The sequence below is a fragment of the Macaca mulatta genome, chromosome 1 (assembly GCF_049350105.2).
Source record: "Macaca mulatta isolate MMU2019108-1 chromosome 1, T2T-MMU8v2.0, whole genome shotgun sequence".
NCBI lineage: Eukaryota > Metazoa > Chordata > Mammalia > Primates > Cercopithecidae > Macaca > Macaca mulatta.
This window is the reverse complement of record NC_133406.1, coordinates 131484542-131505488: the sequence shown is the minus strand read 5'-3', so window position 1 is coordinate 131505488 and position 20947 is coordinate 131484542. Positions and strand designations below refer to the sequence as shown.

At 44.6% G+C, this 20947-nt stretch overlaps 2 protein-coding genes across 2 annotated transcripts in view; one reads left to right on the top strand and one right to left on the bottom strand.

The window, feature by feature from the left end:
* Nucleotides 1-14276, top strand: part of STXBP3 (syntaxin binding protein 3) — a 79259-nt gene extending 64983 nt beyond the window's left edge. Inside the window, exons 21-23 of the transcript XR_013400383.1 lie at nucleotides 7003-7055; nucleotides 7476-7544; nucleotides 14153-14276. The gene's annotated coding sequence lies outside the window, so the exon portion shown is untranslated. The remainder of the gene's footprint in view (nucleotides 1-7002; nucleotides 7056-7475; nucleotides 7545-14152) is intronic.
* The window catches only part of AKNAD1 (AKNA domain containing 1), a 36611-nt gene continuing 15746 nt past the window's right edge, over nucleotides 83-20947 (bottom strand). Inside the window, exons 7-15 of the mRNA XM_001086220.5 lie at nucleotides 18775-18902; nucleotides 18258-18339; nucleotides 14337-14428; nucleotides 11320-11414; nucleotides 7392-7514; nucleotides 7196-7303; nucleotides 4381-4462; nucleotides 1219-1348; nucleotides 83-484 (exon numbers count right to left, since the gene is read on the bottom strand). Coding sequence (XP_001086220.3) covers nucleotides 353-484; nucleotides 1219-1348; nucleotides 4381-4462; nucleotides 7196-7303; nucleotides 7392-7514; nucleotides 11320-11414; nucleotides 14337-14428; nucleotides 18258-18339; nucleotides 18775-18902 — 972 coding nt within the window. The 3' untranslated portion in view covers nucleotides 83-352. The remainder of the gene's footprint in view (nucleotides 485-1218; nucleotides 1349-4380; nucleotides 4463-7195; nucleotides 7304-7391; nucleotides 7515-11319; nucleotides 11415-14336; nucleotides 14429-18257; nucleotides 18340-18774; nucleotides 18903-20947) is intronic.

Sequence of the window (20947 nt, the reverse complement as noted above, 5' to 3'; positions counted from 1 at the left end):
GAGAGTACCAGTTTCCTCCATCCTCACTGACACAGGGTTCTTTCATCTTTTTTCAGACTAATAGATAAAAGGAAATTCATTGTTTTGTTTTGGTTTCTTTTATTATGAGTTAGGAAGAACATAGATTTATTTTAAAATAAATACTTGTTGGTTGCTTTTGATTTTAAGAATCAAAAGTCCTTTCTTTTTTTCTTTTTCCTTTAGTACTTTGTGTTACCCATTTCTTATGGTTTCTGTGTTTTCTCTAGATAGTCATCTTCCTAAATTGTGTAGTAAGTAAAATACATTTTGGGGGAAGATCAAGTTTTCTTTGCATTTTTTTCTTTTGAATCCTTGGTTGCCTAGCGTTGAACTAGTATTTCAGTCGATTCCTCCACCTCTGTGCTTTAGCAAGGTCTTCTGCAATCGTTTTAATCATTTGATCTGTAGTTTCTTTCAAAATGGTTGCTGTCCTTAGGGCATGATCCAAAGCCGAGTTTAAAATCTACAGAGGAAAAGTCCACACATTTTAATTACATAAACTAACTGCTTTGGGTTCTCTCATTATTAAACATTACAAGGTGGAATTTTCGGAGTATTCCTGTTTTCTACTTGGTCTATTTCTGTTTTTGAGGGTTGGTTTCCTAGGAGACCAGTCTGAGATGGAATATATTTGTTAGGGAAAGGGATTGAAAAAAAGACCAGCACGTGACTGATGAGCATGAATCAGAGGGTGAGGTCAGCCACCAGCTGGGCTGTTTCCCTGCCGCAGAGAAAGAGAAAAAAAGAACAGCTCTTAGGGGCCATTGATGGGGATTTGGGGGCCATAACCACTGAGAGGGTATTCAGGGATACAGCGCATGCGTATGGAAACATTTGAACGTGGCCTGGGGATTTGAGTTAGTGATTTGAAATAGGAAACTGTTGGCAACCCTGATCACAGTGTCACTGGAACAGATCCACTGCCTTCAACCCCCTGCCGGGGAAATCCTGTAGCTGAGGCACCCCCCACAAATCACTTTCCCCAGGAAATTTCCCTTGGAACCAATTTAGAATAATACAGACCATGCGGCTGCTGAGGCTATGTGTCTTTAGCTTAGTGCTGAGCACAAAATTGTCTTTAGCAGAGCTTTTTCTGAAGCCCTGATACTGTAATAACTTAAGAGCTGCCAGTTCTGTGGGCATCAAGATCAAACCTACCAGCTGCAAGGATTCTCGAATGATTTTCTAAGTCCTCACCTCAGATTTTGTTTCTTCAGTGCTATCAAAGTCACATACAGATTTGCTTCCAGAAATCCTGCAGGAGTAGAAATGGGGCGAGGGTGTTACAGGGTCTGAGCTGTAGGTCATGAAAGCCTGAAGGTTTTTTCTGGAAGACAAAAGCGCATTGATACTTGTGTCAAGCGCCACCCTCAAGCACACTCCTGTTCACGTCAGCTCTGTGGTCGGTAATGGCTCTATGTGTGTGGTTTGGGTGTGGGCGGATTCGTGCACCCGCTGCCCTCGTAGCTCTCATACTCCCATGTGGCTGACCGCAGCTGGGCTTCAGAAAAACGTTGTTGCCATGACCATGAGGGTATTTCCTCCCAGAACTGATCTCCTTTTCCTCTAGTACAGATAGAGGCAAGACTCTAAAGACATTTTTTATTCTGTTTTCATTCTTTTGGGGCCAACTTTCTACCTTGCATTTTTATAAAACAAATGCACAAAACTGCCAATTGCAGGTACCTTGGGTTGAGTTCATTCTGGCACCAGTGAGCTTTCACCCCAAGGAGGCAGAAGCAGTCAAAAAATAAAAGCAGCTCCTTTTGAAGTAAACAGGCTCCCCTTGCCTGCTACCCTGTGATTGCTTCTCTCTTAGGGATGGCCGGAAGTCTGCACTAGGTGAGTGAGGGCTGCAGGGCCACTGGGCTCTTCGGGTTGTGCAGAGCATGGCTCTAGGGGGTTATATGCGTAGTCTGTGAAGGGCACAGCCTGGAGTTACGCTTTTCTCAAGCATGAGCCGTTGGCCCTGAGGGATACCACAAGAACTTGCCTATTGACAGGGCTGTCATAGAGCCACCCTCAAATCTTCCTCTGGCTTCAGGTTTCCTGTTAAGCATTACTTTGGTACATAAAATACTTGTGAGCAATATCATCTCCAGAAAACGTCCTTTCATCCCTCTCCCCTACCATATGAGCATCAATTGGTTCTGCAAGTTATTTTAACACATTGGATCGATCCTCCAGGCAAGAGGTGGTCCAGCATCCAGGGCCCCTAACTAATGAAATACTCTGGGCAGGGGATGGCAGACTGGAGAAGAGTCCTCTCTCTCCCCATATCCCATCACTGTCCACTGTCAACAACATAACAGCCATCGCTTGCTGAGTACTTATTATGAGCCGGGTACCATTCTAAGTGCTTTATATGTATGGACTCAGTCCTCAATGAGTTTAGCACTATTATGATTCCCACTTTACATGTGGGGAAATGGAGGCACACTTAGGTCAAGGAACCTGCCCAACGACACAGAACCAAGACAAACCCAAGAAGTCAGTCAGGCACGGTGGCTCACGCCTGTAATCCTAGCACTTTGGGAGGCTGAGGCAGGTGGATCACCTGAGGTCAAGAGTTGGAGACCAGCCTGGCCAACATAGTGAAACCCTGTCTCTACTAAAAATACAAAAAAATTAGCTGGGCATGGTGGCAGGTGCCTATGATCCCAGCTACTCGGGAGGCTGAAACAGGAGATTCACTTGAATCCAATGGGGCAGAGGTTGCAGTGAGCCATGATTGTGCCACTTCACTCCAGCCTGGGCGAAAGAGTGAAACTACATCTCAATAAATAAATAAATAAATAAATAAATAAATAAATAAATAAAACCCAAGAAGTCTCCAAAGGCCACATTCTTAAACACTGTGCTAGACTATGGTAGAGGGTAGTACGTTCAGACTGAGTGGCTCTGAGAGCAGAGCCTGAATTGTTAGCCACTCTGCAGTGCTATTGGTTCTGTCTCTTACATAGCTCTTGAATGAATACACAGACTCTTCTCTTTCCATCTCCACCAACCTCGGTCAAGCTGCATCATCTCACCTGAATTATTGCACTGGCCTCTTATTTGGCCTTGTCCTCCAATCTTAACTCCTGTAATTCATTTCCACTCCCTCAGTAGCTAGGCTGATCCTTTAAAACACTAAAAATCTTTTTAAATTCCGTGGTTAAAAAACTTAATTGGGGGGTCCTGCCACAGTGACTCATGCCTGTAATCCCAGTGCTTTGGGTGACTGAGGTAGGAGGATTCCTTGAGGCTAGGAGTTCAAGATCAGCCTGGGAAACATAGACCCCCTCTCTACAAAAAAAAAAAAAAAGTAGCTGGCTGTGGTATCACATGCCTGTACTCCCAGCTACCCAAGAAGCTGAGCCAGGAGGATCACTTGAGCAAAGGGGGTCAAGGCTGCAGTGAGCCAAGATTGTACTCCAGCCTGGGCAACAGAGCAAGACCCTGCCTCAAAATTTTTTTTTAACTTCACTGGGGGGCCAGACACCTGTAATCCCAGTGCTTTTGGTGACCAAGGTGAGAAGGTCACTTGAGGTCGGGAGTTCAAGACTAGCCTGGGCAACATAGCAAGACTCTGTCTCTACAATTTTTTTTTTTTTTAAATGGGCACCTATAGTCCTAGCTACTCAGGAGGCTGAGGTGGGAGGATGACTTGAGCCCAGGAGTTCCAGGCTGCAGTGAGCTATGATCACCACTGCACTCCATCCTGGGTGACAGAGGGAGACCCTGTCTCTAAAAATAAAAACGAATTAACAGCCAAAAAAAAAACCCTAATTGGCTTCCTCTTGCTCCTAAGATTCTGAAATACTTCCTGGAGCTGACAAGTCTCTACGGACTGGCCCTGACAATTCCTTCCCTCATCAGCCTCATCTTGCTCCACTGCCGCTCCCTCTTTTGGGTTCCAGTCACACCATTCCTGAACTTGCCAAGTGCCTTCTCACAACAGGAAGCTTTCCTAGACTGGAATGTTCTTCACTGCCCCCAGATCCCCTTGCTAGTTCGTTCATACATACCCTTCAAAGCTCAGCTTCCCTGAACCCCCAAATTAGATCAATAGGACTTTGTACATCCCCTTCTTGGCACTTACAAAGACTATGCGGCTTCTCTGCCAAAAAAGAAAGCTCTGTGAGGGCAGGGACAGTGGCTGACTTTGTCCTGTGTCCTCAGTACCTCGCACAATGACTTGGTTTATTGAATAAACAAATGAATGATTGAAGTATTAGATAGGTTTAGGTTTGAATCCTGGCTGTACTCCTAATGATCTAGGTTATCTTGGGGTAGGTAGTTAATGCACTATCAAGTACACTGTATACACCCAACCAATGAGAGATGTTTTGTTAGTAATCATGAAATAATACTTACTTTCCTGGTGTGGGCTCATGTTCACCTTTAAAGGATTTTGAATTCACTCTCTGAGAACAGATCCGTTTGAGTTTTAAAAAAGCTGAAAAATGTTAGCTATGATTAAATTCAGAGTATCAAAAATGAGCCCCAAATGGTGCATATGTATCATTCCTTGAACTTTTTGTATGAATGAAATATTTCATAAAATTTTAATAAATCAGAAAACTGGGAAACAGACAACAAAGAACTTTTGCTGGGCGGGGTGGCTCATGCCTGTAATCTCAGTGCTTTGGGAGGCTGAGGTGGGAGGATTATTTGAGGCCAGGATTTTGCTACCAGTCTTCCCTGTCTCTATCAAAAAAAAAAAATTCATAAACCCCTTCCATACTAACTATAAATTTTTTGTTAAGTTAGCTAGGTATGGTGGCATGTGCCTACAGTTTTGTAGCCACTTAAGAGGCTAAGGCAGGAGGCTCGCTACAGCCCAGAAGTTCAAGGAAGCATTGAGCTATGATCACATCACTGCCCTCCAGCCTGGGTGACAGAGCTAGACCCTGCCCTAAAAAATAAAATTAAAAAAAAAAAAAAACTTTCTATAAAGTATTCTGAACTTAGGAAAAGAAATTCAATTTTAAAAGGAGTTTTAGGCCAGGCGCGGTGGCTCATGTTTTTAATCCCAGCACTTTGGGAGGCCGAGGCAGGCAGATCACTTGAGGTCAGGAGTTCAAGACCAGCCTGGTCAACATGGTGAAACCCTGTCTCTACTAAAAATACAAAAATTAACCGGGTATGGTGGTGGGTGCCTGTAATCCCAGCTACTTGGGAGACTGAGGCATGAGAGTCACTTGAACCCGGGAGATAGAGGTTGCAGTGAGCCAAGATAGTGCCACTGCACTGCAGCCTGGGTGACAGAGCAAGACTCTGTCTCAAAAAAAAAAAAAAAAAAAAAAGAGTTTTATTATCAGATAGAAACCAGGAGTTTAGGTTCTTTGGGTACTTGCTGTGTGACCTGTGCATGACGTCTGACTTCTCTGGGTTTAACTACCACATCTGATAAATGGAGGAATAATATCTTCCAAGAGGTTGGACCAAATGGATTTCTGAAATCCTCTTCAATTTTAGGAGTTAATATTCTAGGAGTAGAAACTAATGATTATGTTGCAAAGACAATTCCAGAAAATAGAGACTAAACAGAGAAGGAAAATGTGGAAAAGTCATCATGGAAGACAAGAAGACAGAGAAAGAAAAAGAAATGAGTCAGTGGCCAACAAATCTGCCTCCTCTGCCACCAAGGCTCCCTTCTCCCCTTCCCTTTCCCTCTTCTTCTTCTCTTCTGTCTTCCCCTCGTTCTCCCTCCAGGTCTCCTGTCTTATTCACTGATGTCAAGTAGCCAGGCTTCACTCACCCTCAGGAGGGTCCCGTTGGACAAGGGACGCTGGGAGAGATTGTCCCTCAGACATGCAAGGCAGGGCAGAAGCCAGAAACCCAGATTTAGTCATGCTGACCACCTAGACTTGGAGACTTGGGGCATGATGAAGAGGCACTAACCAGGTCAATCTTGATGCTTTGGTAGTCTCCAAATGTAATTTTGGATTTTACTGGAAACTCAGAATTAGAAAGCACCACAGTGTCACCTGGTCCAGTTCTAGTGCAGTGTACAGATCTACAGCATCCAGACAAAGTCCATTGCCTCCCAGTCCAAAGATGAGCTCACAACCTCCTACCACAGCCCACTCCATTTTCTGTCAGCTCCAATTGCTGTAAGGGTCTTTTAACCTGGAGAAGCTGCCTCCCTATGACCTCTACCCCCTTAGTTAGCTAATGGAGTTCAAGATCAAATTGTGGATGAATCCGTTGCAGCCCTTGTTCATATACTGGCATGACACAGGCTGTAGACCTCAAGACTAAGAAGACAGTGAAGAAATCTGAGCTATGGCTTCTCCAGTGTTAGTGACTGTCACTTCAAAAGAATACATGCAGTTGGATGATGTGGCAGCCGGAGGTGGGGAGGGGAGACACAGCTGAGGTCAGTCAGGTAAATGACATTCTTAAGGCTTGGGCACTGGCCATCATGAAAGATAAGAAACATTCTCCCTGGTGCCCTCTCCCAGAGAAGGAGAGGAAGAGCTCTGAAGGTATGAGGGCAAGGATGTGGCGCCTGTCAGAGAACCAGGTATAGCTGTCATTCAGGGGTAAAACTAGGAGTACTTCCTTCCCTCCTTCCTGTTCCCTGGGCACAGTTTGCCCTGCTTTTAGAACTTACCCCATTTTGCTTTGAGCTTTCCTTATTTGGGTATGAGTTCCTTCCTTTCAAGAGCTTGGGAAGGGGCAGCCATGTCATTCATCTTTTTAAATATGTGTTTGTGGGATTGTAATTTTCTTTCAGACAGCAAATTTTTGCATTGGAAGTTAGCAATGTGATGCCTATGGAGTGTAAAAATAGTCTATTTCTCTACATGCTGACTCTTAGTAGGGATATATGTAAAGCATTAGCCACCTCTGAATAGTAACAATAATAGTGGTGATTATCCAATAAGTCATTTATTTGTTCAGCAAACTTATGGGTTGCTACCAACTTGCACTGGTAGAGTCCTTAATAACTTTCAAAGTCCTTGATCACTGTGATTTCATATTTTCTAGCCCCAGCTCAGCCTCTTGCCATCCAGGTGTAGGGCTGGATTTGGAAGTGTCAGGTGAGTACATAAGACCTGGGCAGCAGAATGGAGAGGCCAGGGCTTCCAAGATGAAAGCAGTGGCCAGTGTCATGTGAATGTCCCATACCTGGGACATTAGGTTGTTGACATGGATGGGGTCATGCAGGAGATGTACTTACAGGGTGAAGAGTTTTTGCTTTCATGTAAAGAATGGGGCTGGACAAAGGCACCTCTTTTGCTATGATTTGAGTAATTCTCTCCTGGAGTGTTGTATCTATAATGAAATTCTGGAAAGAAAAGATTAAAAATGCAGTTCATTGCCTGGGAACAGTGGCTGTCCCCACTCGCCTTTCTGAGGCCCCAGGTGAGTATTACCTTTAGGTGGTTCCTTTCTGCAGGCTCTTCGGGAGGTAGGAATCTTAGTGCCACAGTCCTGACATTTGTTACCCTGCATTTCAGTGCCAGAATCAGAACAGAAGCTGTGTCCTGTATCAGAATCTGAAAAAGCCCAAGTTGCATAAATGAAGGGTAAGCGTCTTAATTATAGTCATAAAATACGGTGTGGAGAGCAGAGCTATAACCATGCAGGGTATGTATTTGGCACCAAAGTACTTAACGTCCCGGCTGTGTCACCAAGGGAAGTTGCCAGCCTGGGGTAACATTTGGGATTCCCGTCTAACAACTGAGAAATGTTTTGATAATTAACATTTCTTGTATGAAAATCTCAAGAGAAGTAGCATACATATTTAGGCTTAGTAAAGGTCTGCTGAATGAATGGATCTGCGATTTGGCCCACTGAACTATCAGACAACCTTGTATTTGTATTTGTTCTTCCATAGTTGGCCTGATACGTCCACATTCTTTCTCTCAGACCCTGCTGTGGCCAAGAGCTTGTATTTTGTCATCCAGGCAACTGGAAAGATAGGTTTCTTCTATGTGACATTCATAAGCCTATAAGGGAACCTGAATCATGACTTTGCTCTCTTAGCCTCAGAGAAGCTAGTAGCAGACAGCACATGCATCTGGTGCAGGTCTAGAACCTGTCTGGCAGGCTGTGGACAGAGCAGCACTCCAGGTAAGGCCAGAGTATGAAAGCCTGGGGCCAGGCGGGTGAGCATGTCAGGCCTGGATGTCCAAGCAACATCTTGCTGCAGGACAGATGCTGCAGTGACAAAGCCTCTTCCAATGCTTCTCGCCTTACTGAACTCATGGTTAGACTCATTTTTAACATTATCTTTCAAAGTATGTTAAAGTGAAGTCATCCCTGGCTGACATCTTGACTTTTAACATATTATACAATATATAATAACTTCATTGTATAAGAACAAATCCATTTCATATTAGCAAATGGAATGAGTTTGAAGGCCCAGGGTTGAAGCCTGGCTCTGCTACTTATTAGCTATGATGGTTGAAAATATGTTCACAAATTCTTTAACATGCTGTTTTTATTTTTTTTTTGAACCAAGGTTTCATTCTGTTGCTCCCAGGCTGAAGTGCAGTGGCTCAATCACAAGCCTCCACCTTCTGTGTTTTTTGGTTGTGTTTTTGTGTTTAAATATTGGGTCCCTATATTGTCCAGCCTGGTCTTGAACTCCTGGGCTCAAGCAATCCTGGTTCAGCCTCCCAAAGTGCTGGGATTACAGATACAAGCCACCACACCCAACTGACACTCTCTTTAAAAGGTAGAGCCTAATTCCTCTCCCCTTGAGTGTGGGCTGGGTTTAGTGACCCACTTCTAACAAATAGAATAAAGTGGTAGTGATGGCATATAACTTCCAAAACCAGGCCATGAAAGACACTGAAGCTTCCATCTCAGTATATCTCTCTTGGATCACTTGCTCTGGGGGAAGCTGCCTGCCGTGTCGTAACGACACTCAAGCAGCCTATCGGAGAGGCCCACATGTCCTGCCAATGCTCATGTGAGTGAACCATCTTGGAAGCAGATCTTCCAGCCTCAGGCAAGCCCCCAGATGACGGCATCCTTGGCTGACATCTTGACTAAACCTCATGAGAGACCCTGAGCCTGAACCACCCAGCTAAAGTGCTCCCAAATTCCTGACCCACAGAAACTCTAAGATGATAAATGTTTGTTGTTTTGAGCCTTAAGTTCTGGGATACTTGGTAACACAGCAATAGATAACTAATACACTCACACTCACTCTTTGGTCCTGCCAAGTCACTTAACTTCTCTGAGCCTCTAGTTCCTTATCTATAAGCATTCCTGCTTTACAGGGATATTGTGAGAGTTATGTGATATACACTGGCAACAGTTTTCAAACTTTTGATTCCAGAACCCTTTTACGCTCTTAAAACTGAGGACCCCAAACAGCCTTTGTTTCTGTGGTTTTAATCTACCATAAACTGATAATATATACCATTTTATATACCTGAGGTGAAAATCCCCACTCATTGGAGAACAGCTATCATTCAACATTCAGTCCACTGCAGATGGATTGGTAGAGAAGTATTAATTTATAGATTACTAGTCATTTTTTGCTTGTGCAGAATCATTTAGGTTTCCTAAAACTAAATGAGCAGTTCCAAGGTGCTTTTTTTTAGAATTTTAAACTGAGACGTTTAAAAGACAATTTTATTTATTATAGCATTTAAAAAGTAATAAATCCATTTCATATTAACAAAATAGCATGTTTTTAATGAAAATAACTATTTCCAAAAAATTTAGTGAGAAGAGTGGCATCAGTTTATGTTTTGGCAAATATCTTGAATATCTGGCTTAATAAAAGGCAACTGGATTCCACAGCTGCATCTCCATCAGCTGCCTGCAATACTAGAGTTGCACAGCTATATAGCTGGTCAAGGAAGGACCCGGTGGCCCCCGAAAGGGTTTCAGGAAACCCAGGGGACCCCCCAGTTACAGCTGGAAAACCCCTTCTTCATTATACCATCCGGCATAATACATCTTCATTCAATGAACCCTATTATTATTATTATTTTTTTTTTTTTTTGAGACGGAGTCTGGCTCTGTCGCCCAGGCTGGAGTGCAGTGGCGTGATCTCGGCTCACTGCAAGCTCCGCCTCCCGAGTTTACACCATTCTCCTGCCTCAGCCTCCTGAGTAGCTGGGACTACAGGTACCCGCCACCACGCCCGGCTAGTTTTTTTGTATTTTTCAGTAGAGACGGGGTTTCACCGTGTTAGCCAGGATGGTCTCGATCTCCTGACCTCGTGATCTGCCTGTCTCAGACTCCCAAAGTGCTGGGATTACCGGCTTGAGCCACCGCGCCCGGCCCAGGGAACCCTATTATTATTTGTAAATGTGTTTTCTACAGAGAAGCCAGTGCAGAACGAAGTGTGACTGAACAGAAGGCAGAGCTGGAGGCACGGCTCTGGGCCACAGGCAGTGCGGATGTAAGAAAGCCTGGGCAGCTCTCCAGTGCAACTTCCTGATGCATAAGCTGGGGAGACAAGATGGGTAGGTAGGTTAGGCTCAGAGGTGATTTTTAAGCTGAGAAGCTGCCTGAGCAGAGGCCTCCAGCCCCACCTCTTCTCCCAGGGCAGTTCTGCTAAATGTTTCTCTCCTTCAACTATCTTTGCAGAAAGGATCTTATGACTAAAAACCATTGAATTGCATGCACTGGGACACCTCCCAGCTCCAACTTTCTTTGCTTCTGTGAAATGTATATATCCAAGACAGCAGCAACTCTCACGTAGCCTGTAACCTTACCAGGTACAGTTATGGGTCATGTGGGAAGGATGAGGATGGACAGACTGAAAGACATCTTGTGATTGAGTCCATGGAGTCCTTCATTTTCAGCTAGAAACAGGTGTTCATGCTTCACTCTACTTAACCACATCTTATTGAAAGTGATTCTTTTTTTCTTTTTTCTTTCTTTTTTTTTGAAATAGGGTTCTACTCTGTCACACAGGCTTGAGTGCAGTGGCATGATCATGGTTCACTGCAGCCTCGACCAGGGCTCAAGCAATCTTCCCACCTTAGCCTCCCAAGTAGCTGGGACTACAGGCGCGAGCCACCACACCCGGCTAATTTTTGTATTTTTTTTTTACCGATGGAATTTCACCATGTTGGCCAGGCTGGTCTTGAACTCCTGAGCTCAAGTGATCCACCCACCTCAGCCTCCCAAAGTGCTGGAATTACAGGCGTGAGCCCCCATGCCTAGCCTAATAATTCTTTACATTTTGCACATAAATAAATACATCATGCAACATCCTAGCATAGGGAAATGCTCTTGGAGTGGCAGATGGCAAGCTGGTGCCCACCGTGAGAAGACTCCATGGGGAGGGACGCTGAAGACTGAGCACCCAGCCCAAGCCCATCAACTTACTGGGAGTGGAATCTGAATGTGGTGCCTTTTCATGGACAGTTGAAAATCTTCCACAGTGGATCCTTCTGTGGCCCTTTTTCTCCACTTTTGGCTTCCTAAAAAAGGGCATGAGATCCTGTAAACTTTCAGTGCATTTCCAATAAAGATAGGGAAAGTTTTGGTAAAGCTGAAACATTAAATTTTGTTATATCAGAGCCTGAAACAGTGTAGGAGGGGCTTGTCATCCTCCACACAGAGCTCTCGTCTGCCTGCCTGTTTGAGAGCTTTTCTACAAAAAATTGCACCCCAGCACAATTTGGCCTGATAAGAAAATGTACACAAGACATGAAAAATAAATGTTTTGTTCTGCAGAGGTTAATATCTAATCATCATATACACATTTACAAAACACATTTGAAGTGTGGAATTATAAAGTTTGGAGTTTTCCTCATGCATCAAAATCCATTCCAGGCTGGATGTGGTGGCTCATGCCTGTAATCCCAGCACTTTGGGAGGCCAAGGAGGGCGGATGGCTTGAGACTAGGAGTTCAAGACCAGCCAGGGCAACATAGCAAAACCTCATCTCAAAAACAAACAAACAAACAAACAGTTCCTACCAGGGGAAGAAACTATGCTATACGTCAGTAAAGGGTCACGTAGCTTTGGCCCTGGAAGTACAAGCTGATTATATCCAACAACTCCAGCAAAGTGAGCTTTGTCAGGTGTCTGTGGGACTAAAGGCTGTGGGAGCATGTGGAGGTGATTTTAGTTGCACATGGCCACCAGGTGGCATCAGAAAGAAGCAACTGCAATGGACATTCTTCAGGAGCCTTCCTGTGGCCCACCTGCAGCTTCCTCCCTCCTCCTCAGAAATCCCAACTCCTCCAAAGGAATTCGAATTAATAACAGTTCTGAACAAAGCTCTTGCTCAGCTCCTGGGATACAGTAATAGCCCCCACGGAAAGTTGTTCATTCTTAGTGTGGAAGGCACCGTGCCCAAGACATCCTGGCATGAATGAGGCAGATTGCCCAGGGCTGGGGTTTGAGCCCAAGGCATTGCTGGGCAAACACACGCTCGCCGTGCTGTGCCCTGGCCTGCTGTTGGAGGAGAAGGGACGGGACTGTGGATTCGTGGGGCTGGGGCTGAGAAGCCAGGCCCTTTCCCTCCTCTTGGAAAAACATGCTGTCCTCCTGAGTCACATATTTTCTCACACCTCATTTTCTGTCTCCACCCTCCTCCTCTGGGGCATTTGAACATCTGCTCTCCAAAGTGGGAAACTTGGATCTCACTCAAGTGTGTGCAGTCCAACACAGGGCTTTTTCTGCTTTTAAACTCCTTTGTGCACTCAAATCTTCTGGCCAAACTTAATTCCACTGGAGAAGACAGCTTTTCAACAAGACAAAGCAGCTAAAGTGAACCCTTAAATCCAAAGTTTTGCATCAGAAATAACATAAAGGGATAAGCATATTTTACATTTTATACATATATAATTTATCCACTTACATATAAACAATTTACAAATATCCTGAAAATAATATGTACATCAGCAAGCTTCCTAAAGGACAAGCCCCACCAGAGAGAGATTTAATCTTCTAACAGAGTATATAGCCCTCCCTTCAGTCAATAATTCCTCAGGGATTATGTAGGTTACCAAGATTTTAATTCATAAGTCATGTGTATCTCCTCATCACTCCCCAGGAGTGGATTCACTGTGAGATTTGATTGTACACTTGGTTATCCTTCCAGCTTGGCTATCATAAAAAAGTATGACTTAGTCTGGAACATTGGTTCCTGTCTTGGTACTTAATGTACTTCTGTAGGGTATGCACTAGGAATTTAGAAGAGAGAAATTTAGTACCTTGAATGCTTAATAAAAATGTTTTTTAAATGTCAAAATACTTTCATTATACTTAGTAAAATCTTTAAAAATCCAAAATTAGACTTTAATTCAATAAATAAAAATAGTAGGCCTGGGATGACTCAGTGAGTAAGCTTCATGAGTGCCCCTTGGATTAAAGGGGAGCTCAAAGCTGATGACTGACATGGTGGTTTAATGACCCACACATGATGACACATGACCATTTTTAGCACAAGCTTCATGCAGTTTCTTTTTTCAGGGGTGGACATTCATTAGAACACTTAAGACAGGTGCCCATTCCCACAACGGAATGCTTTCTAACAGGAAGCCTCAGTCTTTCAGGCCCGGTCATCTGCTTCTATTAGAGTTCATTACGTACATATAATAGTGGTTGCTTAACACCTGCTGCCTCCCTGACTCTCGACCTTCCAAAGGTCAATGAGCCAAGCTTTGGCTGGAGTCCACAGTGAGCTTAGAGGTAACATCTCTCGCTACCTGAAAGAAGCTTCAGATAAATGATACTGAATTGACACAGATTAATAGTTGCACCAATGGGTGTTTCAAAAACAAAGAATTTCTCCTGAGGATTTGACATGATTTACAGCTTGTTAGCTCTGGAAGATTTAGTGCTTAGGAATGGGAAGAAGTCAGCCCTGAGAAGAGGGATGAGGCTTGTTCCTGGGACTGGGGGGCTTAGATGAAACCCAACAGAGAAGACTTTTGCTTATCATAAGGAGAGAGTAGGGATGGTGGGACCTGTTTGTTATACAGGATAAGATTCCCCCACGTGGGCAATGTTCAAAAGCCTACAGGACCACCCTCCGTGGGCTGTAACCATGATTCTTAACCAACGGGGCTTACCCGAATCACCTGGGGAGATTTAAAAGCACTATTCCTACCAGAGCCCCACCGCTGGCGATGCTGAGATAGTAGGTTGGGTGGAGGCATGTGCATGATTGTAAAATCTCTCATGGTGATTTTGATGTTCTCCCCAGTTGAGGACCACTGCTACCGGATCTGTAGGGTAAGAGGGAGGCTGGGCTCTGTGCCCAGGCCTGAGATCTGTGACTCTGTAACTCAGCCAGCGGCCTCAGTTAGTTGCCGCCCACCCTCGCTGGAGTTACTATGCCAGGACTGACTCCAACCCACCCTGGGAATGTAGCCGCAAGAAGCCCTCACCATTCAAGGAGCCTGCGACAGAAGGCACAGCTCGGACTGGGTGCCGTCGTCTCTGCACAATCCTGCCTTCCTGGAGTGCACCTGGGGTCCTCCTGCGTCACAAAGCACACGGATGGAGATGTTAGAGAGGATGTGACTCACGCCGCGCACAGGCCAGCAAGCAGCTAAGGTCCGACTGAACTTGCCACATCAGGCAGAGAGAGAGACTCGCCAAACCTCTCCTCCAGATGGGGAAACGGAGGCGCAGGGGGACAGGAGGAAAAGAAGAAAGAGCCCATCCTTAGTTCTGATGTCTCACTCAGTTGGGGCTGCATCTCTCACGTCCTGGACTGAAGAATGGAAGTTTCCACCCTGGCTTGCTTCTTTCCTCCTCTAAACAGATTTTAAAATCTGGTATACAGATGTCAGAATACTTTCCCCTTTTTATGTTTCCCTTAGTTTCAAATTACTCCAAGCTTCACCAGAGAATGAACAGATTTAGGAACATAAGTTTTAGGTCTATTAATCTGACCACTGGCTAGTAGAGTTCTAAAAGCCTTTCCAAAGAAATAGATTCAGCTATGAATTAAAACAAGGTTTAGGGACTGTCTGGGGGCCTAAATGCTTGCTTGTATGTCCCTTTCTAACACAAAACAATTACTCCACTGACCTGTGAGGGCTGATACCACCCACTGTGTTTTTGACTATGGTCTTACCCTTTATGTAAGTAAAAAATAAATGTACTTTTCCCATCATTATAAACAATGGCAGAAGTATCATTGTACACATAGCTTTTTCCACATCTTGGATTACTGCCTGAGGAAATGTCTGGGCCAAAGGTTGCGAACATGTTTGTGTGATGACCTATATTGCCAAATGGCTTTCCACAAAAGTTGTACAGATTTCACAGCCACCAACAATGTGGTCGGCTCAGTTTGACCACACCTTCCTCTGCATCAGGAATTACCACTTGAAAATGTTTCTGCTAATTGAATGAGGCGGGGGGGGGGGGGGGTCACTTTTTGTGTTAATTTGCATTTCCTCCTTGACGAAAGGAAGTAAGTCTGTTACTAGATGTTGATTTATTGGTTGTATTTCCTACTTGTGACTTTTTTTTTTTTTTCCCTGAGACGGAGTCTCACTCTGTTGCCCAGGCTGGAGTGCAGTGGCCCAATCTCGGCCCACTGCAACCTCCGCCTCCCGGGTTCAAGTGATTCTCCTGGCTCAGCCTCCTGAGTAGCTGGGATTATAGGTGCCCACCACTATCCCCAGCTACTTTTTTTTTTTTTTTTTTTAGTAGAGACAGAGTTTCACCATGTTAGCCAGGCTGGTCTCAAGCTCCTGACCTCATGATTCGCCCTCCTCGGCCTCTCAAAGTACTGGGATTACAGGCGTGAGCCACTGCGCCCGGACTTACTTGTGACTTTAGCTCATGTCCTTTGTCCATTAATTTTCTTGGAGGGTTTCAGTGTTTTCCTGTTACCATTTGTTAGTTGTTCATGATGTGCCACGTGCTTCTTTTATAGTCTCTTTAATACTTCCAGCCATCCTGGCACATTGTCTCCATTTTAATGGTGAGTAATATGAGGCTCAGAGGATTTAAGCAACTTGGCAAGGTCGCATCATGAGTAAGTAGGAGAGCTGGGATTTGAACTTTTACCTATCTGACTGGTATGTTGTGTTTTTTGTTTTTTGTTTTTTTTTTTTTTTGAGATGGAGTTTCTCTGTGTTGCCCAGGCTGGAGTGCAGTGGCGCAATCTTGGCTCACTGCAACCTCCGCCTCCCTCCCAGTTTCAAGCGATTCTCCCACCTCAGCCTCCCTTCCAAGTAGCTGGGACCAGAGGCACACACCACCACACCCAGCTAATCTTTGTATGTCTTAGTAGAGACAGGGTTTCACCATGTTGGTCAGGCTGGTCTCAAACTCCTGACCTCAAGTGATCCACCCGCCTTGGCCTACCAAAGTGCTGGGATTATAGGTGTGAGCCACTACGTCCGGCCAGTATACTTGTGTTCTTAACCACAGTTCTGTTCCTTGGGGAATTTGTCACAGCATTTGATATAATGAAGTTCTCAGCAATGAACATTATTTGCTCTTAATATTTTCTCAGTTGTCCATCTACATTTTTTTAATTGACTATGGTTTCAGTTTTGTAAACAATTTAAAATATCAGTATTGTCAAGGAGGAGGTGCGAGTGGCCAAGAAACATGAAAATAGGTTGAATTTCAAAAATAGCCAGTTTAAAATAATGAGATATCAGTTTTCACTTATGCATTTAGCAAAAGTTGGAAAAAGAAAAAAATGTCTGGGGTAGGCTCAAACTGGAGACACCAACATTCCCACGCACGCCCTCAGCCTATAAAACCCCCACGGCCTTCCTAAAGGCCAGATTATCAGAATTTTCAGCATGTACCATTTGAACCATTAACTGCAATCCTAGGGTTTTATTCTAAAGAAATGATCAACTACAAAAGTTTGCATGTCAAATGATGTTACCTGAAGCAATGTTTATGATATCAAAGAACTGGAAAAAACGAAACGTCCATCAATGAGAGATTGTCTAAATGTGTCAGAGTACATTAATATAATGAAATATAGTGCAGTCATCAAAAATGAAGTGATAGGTTTATTCTAAGTGATGTGGAGAGCTGCTCAAAATATAACATTAAATGAAAAGCATAAAACTATATATATATATATAGTAAAATCCTATTTTGGCCAAAATGTATATATAGGAGAAAAAAAGACTGGAAGGAAATACACTAAAATATTAGCAATGGGTCAGGCACAGTGGCTCACACCTGTAATCCCAGCAATTTGGGAGGCTGAGGTGGGTGTATTACTTGAGGTCGGGAGTTCTAGACCAGTGTGGGCAACATGGTGAAACCCCCTCTCTACTAAAAATACAAAAATTAGCTAGGCGTGGTGGCACATGCCTGTAATCCCAGCTACTCAGGAGGCTGAGGCAGGAGAATCACTTGAACCCAGGAGGTGGAGGTTGCAGTGAGCCGGGATCGCACCATTGCGTTCCAGCCTGGGCAACAGAGCGAGACTGTCTCAAAAAAAAAAAAAATTAGCATTGATTTTCTTCTCAGTGGAAGTTTCTTCTTTACACTTTTCTTTATTTTCTCATTTCTTTTGTAATAAGCATGTATCAGTTTTATAATTTTTTAAAAAGGGTTTTTTCATCCATTTTTCCTGTGTGTTTGGTTTTTTTGTTTTTTTTTTAATATATATTTTATCACTGCTAAGCTTACAGGGTTACTCCTGCACTTGACATTTAAGGCAGATTTACATTAGCAGAATGCAGGGAGGTGCCCCTCTTCCTGAGTTGGAGACCTGGGCTTTAATATCGCCTATCATTTACCCTGAACAAATCTCACCTTTCTAAATTACTCTTCCTCAACAAAAAGACTCTGCAAACTGTAAAGCTCTGAGCCAACAGAATTATTATATCATTGTTTACTACTGCTTATTATAATATTGCTATCATTTAAGACCCCAGGGTTGTTAATCCCAGCATTTCCAATTCATTCAAAATGAAATAATCTCTAGACCCTCGGAACTTCAAGTGTGGTCCCCAGACCAGAACCAGCAGCTTTGGCATCACCTGGGGCTTGTTAGCAATGCAGAATTGCAGGCTCACCCCAAACTTACTGAATCAGAGCCTGCATTTTAACAAGATCTGCAGCTGATTCGTAGGCTTAGCGAAGTTGGAGACGCTCCGGTCTAGGTACGCCTGCCAAGTTTCTCAGGAGTGCCGAAAGTCAGAAACTGTCAGCAGTACCAGCCATCACCAGCACTGACACCAAGGATGCCATTAGGAAGAGGCAGATGATCTTGATTATGCCAATTTCACAGTCACATTCGGCAACACTGGTTTTAGTTAAAGAACCAACAATGAGAAGAGCCCAGCCAGGCCGTGGCTGCAGGACATTACCCCAGAGTTAGAAGACAGCCTCATGGCCACTTGGTCTGGCTGGTTCTGGACAGTTGCATCTCCATAATGACCATTTAGGTAACTAATTTAAAAAGAAAAAAAAAGCAGTTTGAATTTTAGAATCAGTTCTTGAGCTACCCGGGAGCTCCACTATTTGGAATCATTTGGCTTTATTCTGGCAGAGTCATTGGGAATTTAATTTAGCACCCCTGGGATGGTGGGAGCGAGCAACCTAAGGCAAAGAGTGCTGTGGGCCTCGTGTGGCCATCTGACCTTCACCTCTCCCCCTGTCCCCCAGCCCCAGCCGTCCCGTCCCTCAGATCTCTGCCCAGAGGGTTGCAGAGGCTAGCCAGGCCCTGCTGGTGGGGCAGGTGAGGAGCCAGGCTCCCAGGCTTTGTAACTCGTGGTCCAAGACTGCTTTTCCTGTGGGAGCCCCGTGGGCCCCTCTGGAGGCTGTATGAGGAAAGGGCCTCTTGCTGTGTCCTGTGTCTGCTGGGGCTGCAGGGCGAGAACTCACATCTGCGGGGTCAGCTCACAGAGCTCCTCCTTGGGGGCCTCCTGCGGCCCTCCTTGGGGTGTCCCTGTCGCCTCACTCCCACCTGAGCCTCGAGGCCCAGGAGGGTGGCCAGGGTGCTCCTCGGGAACCTGGAGAGCCACACAAAAGGACTTGAATTAGAGCCACAGTCCCACGGGAGGTAACTCAAAATCAGTTCAGCATCCCTACAGTGCCCGTAAGACACCATAACATCCTGCCTGGCGTCCCCACCCGTCTCCCCCAGCTCCTTACCTAGCTGCCTTCTCATCCTCCAAGACTCAGTCCAAATCTCACCTTCTCTGAAAAACCTTCTCCCTTAGTAATTCAAACCTTCTGCATTTAGTTACTTTTGGTCATATCCCATTACTTAATAGTCATGATAGCATGACTATTACATGACTATTACAGGAGTAATGTGCTTATTGTGAGCCAGGCCCTATTTTCAACACATTACTTATATTACCTCATTTAAACATTGTAACAGCCCCGTGAAGCAAGTATTATTATCCCCATTTTACAGAAGAGAGAACTGAGGCACAGAGAGGTTGCATAACTTTCCTAAGATCACAAAGCTAATAAGTGACAGAGCCAGTATGTGAACCCAGGCAGTCTGGCTTCAGAGTCATGCAGAATGTATTATTATTTTCTGCACCATGCTTTTAACATTTAATAATTATATGTTAATTTAATTTTTTTTTTTTTTTGAAATGGAGTCTTGCCCTGTCGCCCAGACCAGAGTGCAATGGCGCAATCTTGGCTCACTGCAATCTCCACCTCCCAGGTTCAAGCGATTCTCCTGCCTCAGCCTCCCAAGTAGCTGGGATTATAGGTGTGCACCACCACACCTGGCTAATTTTTTGTATCTTTAGTGGAGACGGTGTTTCACCATGTTGGCCAGGCTGGTCTCAAACTCCTGACCTCATGATCCGCCTGCCTCAGCCTCCCAAAGTGCTGGGATCACAGACGTGAGCCACTGCACTCAGCTTATTTGTTAAGTATATGTCTCTCTCACAGAAATGTAAGCATCTTGAGGGCAGGTGATTTGTCTGTTGTTCATGTTGTATCCCCAGTACCTAGAAAAGGGCTAGCATATAGCAATACATACTGCTGAGTGAATGAAGGATGCCAGCAGTAGACTCTTTCCAGGGCCACTTACCACAAAGTTATTTAGAGAGTTCTCATCATTTCACAACAGTATCTGTAAACTTGGGACCAAGTAAAGAAGAGCAGATCCAGACCCAGGGAGCCGCCAGGTAGAGGGCAGGGCCAACCCTGAGGTGGCCTCACAAAGACTCGCGACTCCTGCAGGTCCAAGACTAGCAGGGCAGCCGCTGTGAGCCTGGAGACTGCTTGGGTGCCTTGAGATGGGCTGTTACATCCGCAGTGGCTCAGGGCTTCCTCTATGAAGCATCGACTCTCCTGGGCTTTCAGCTGGACATTCAGGATTCAAAGATGAGGGCAGAGTCACAGAGACAAACGAGACCCAGTGCTGCGGGGACACAGAGGCTGGGGCCAAGAATTCCTCCAGGTGCAGGGGATCGGGGGGCTTGGGGGTGAGGAGGGTGGCTGACTAGGAGTGCATAAATGACCTGACAGTAGAGCTGGGACTTGAATGAGTGAGATTTTGCCAGGCAGGTAAGTGCTTTGAGGAGGCAAACACTTCTTCGGAAGGGCTAACGTTGACATAATCTTTGTCACTTTGTCCTTTGCTCTGACAAAATCCTCATTCAAGTTGGAATATCAGCCCCAGGCTGTGGCTTCAAATACTGTATGAAACTAAAGAGTCAATTTAAGGTATTGATTTAAATGATTCCATTTCTGAGAATTTTAATTTTAGTCTGAATGTTCTGAAAGTTGAGGCTACAAAGGCAAAAAGTGTAGAAAGACAGTGGTGGTTGATTTGAATTCTGAATCTTGCATATGTAGAAATCCAAAAGAATTTAACTTGAGAAAAGGAAAATGTAGAAGTGGATTCATGGGAAATAATTATTTCACTGAGTGTGCTATTCTTTATTTTCAGGTGGCTCACGCCTGTAATCCCAACACTTTGGGAGGCCAAGCAGGTGGATCACTTGAGGTCAGGAGTTTGAGACCAGCCTGGCCAACATGGTGAAACCCCTTCTCTACCAAAAATATAAAAAAAGATTAGCCAGGC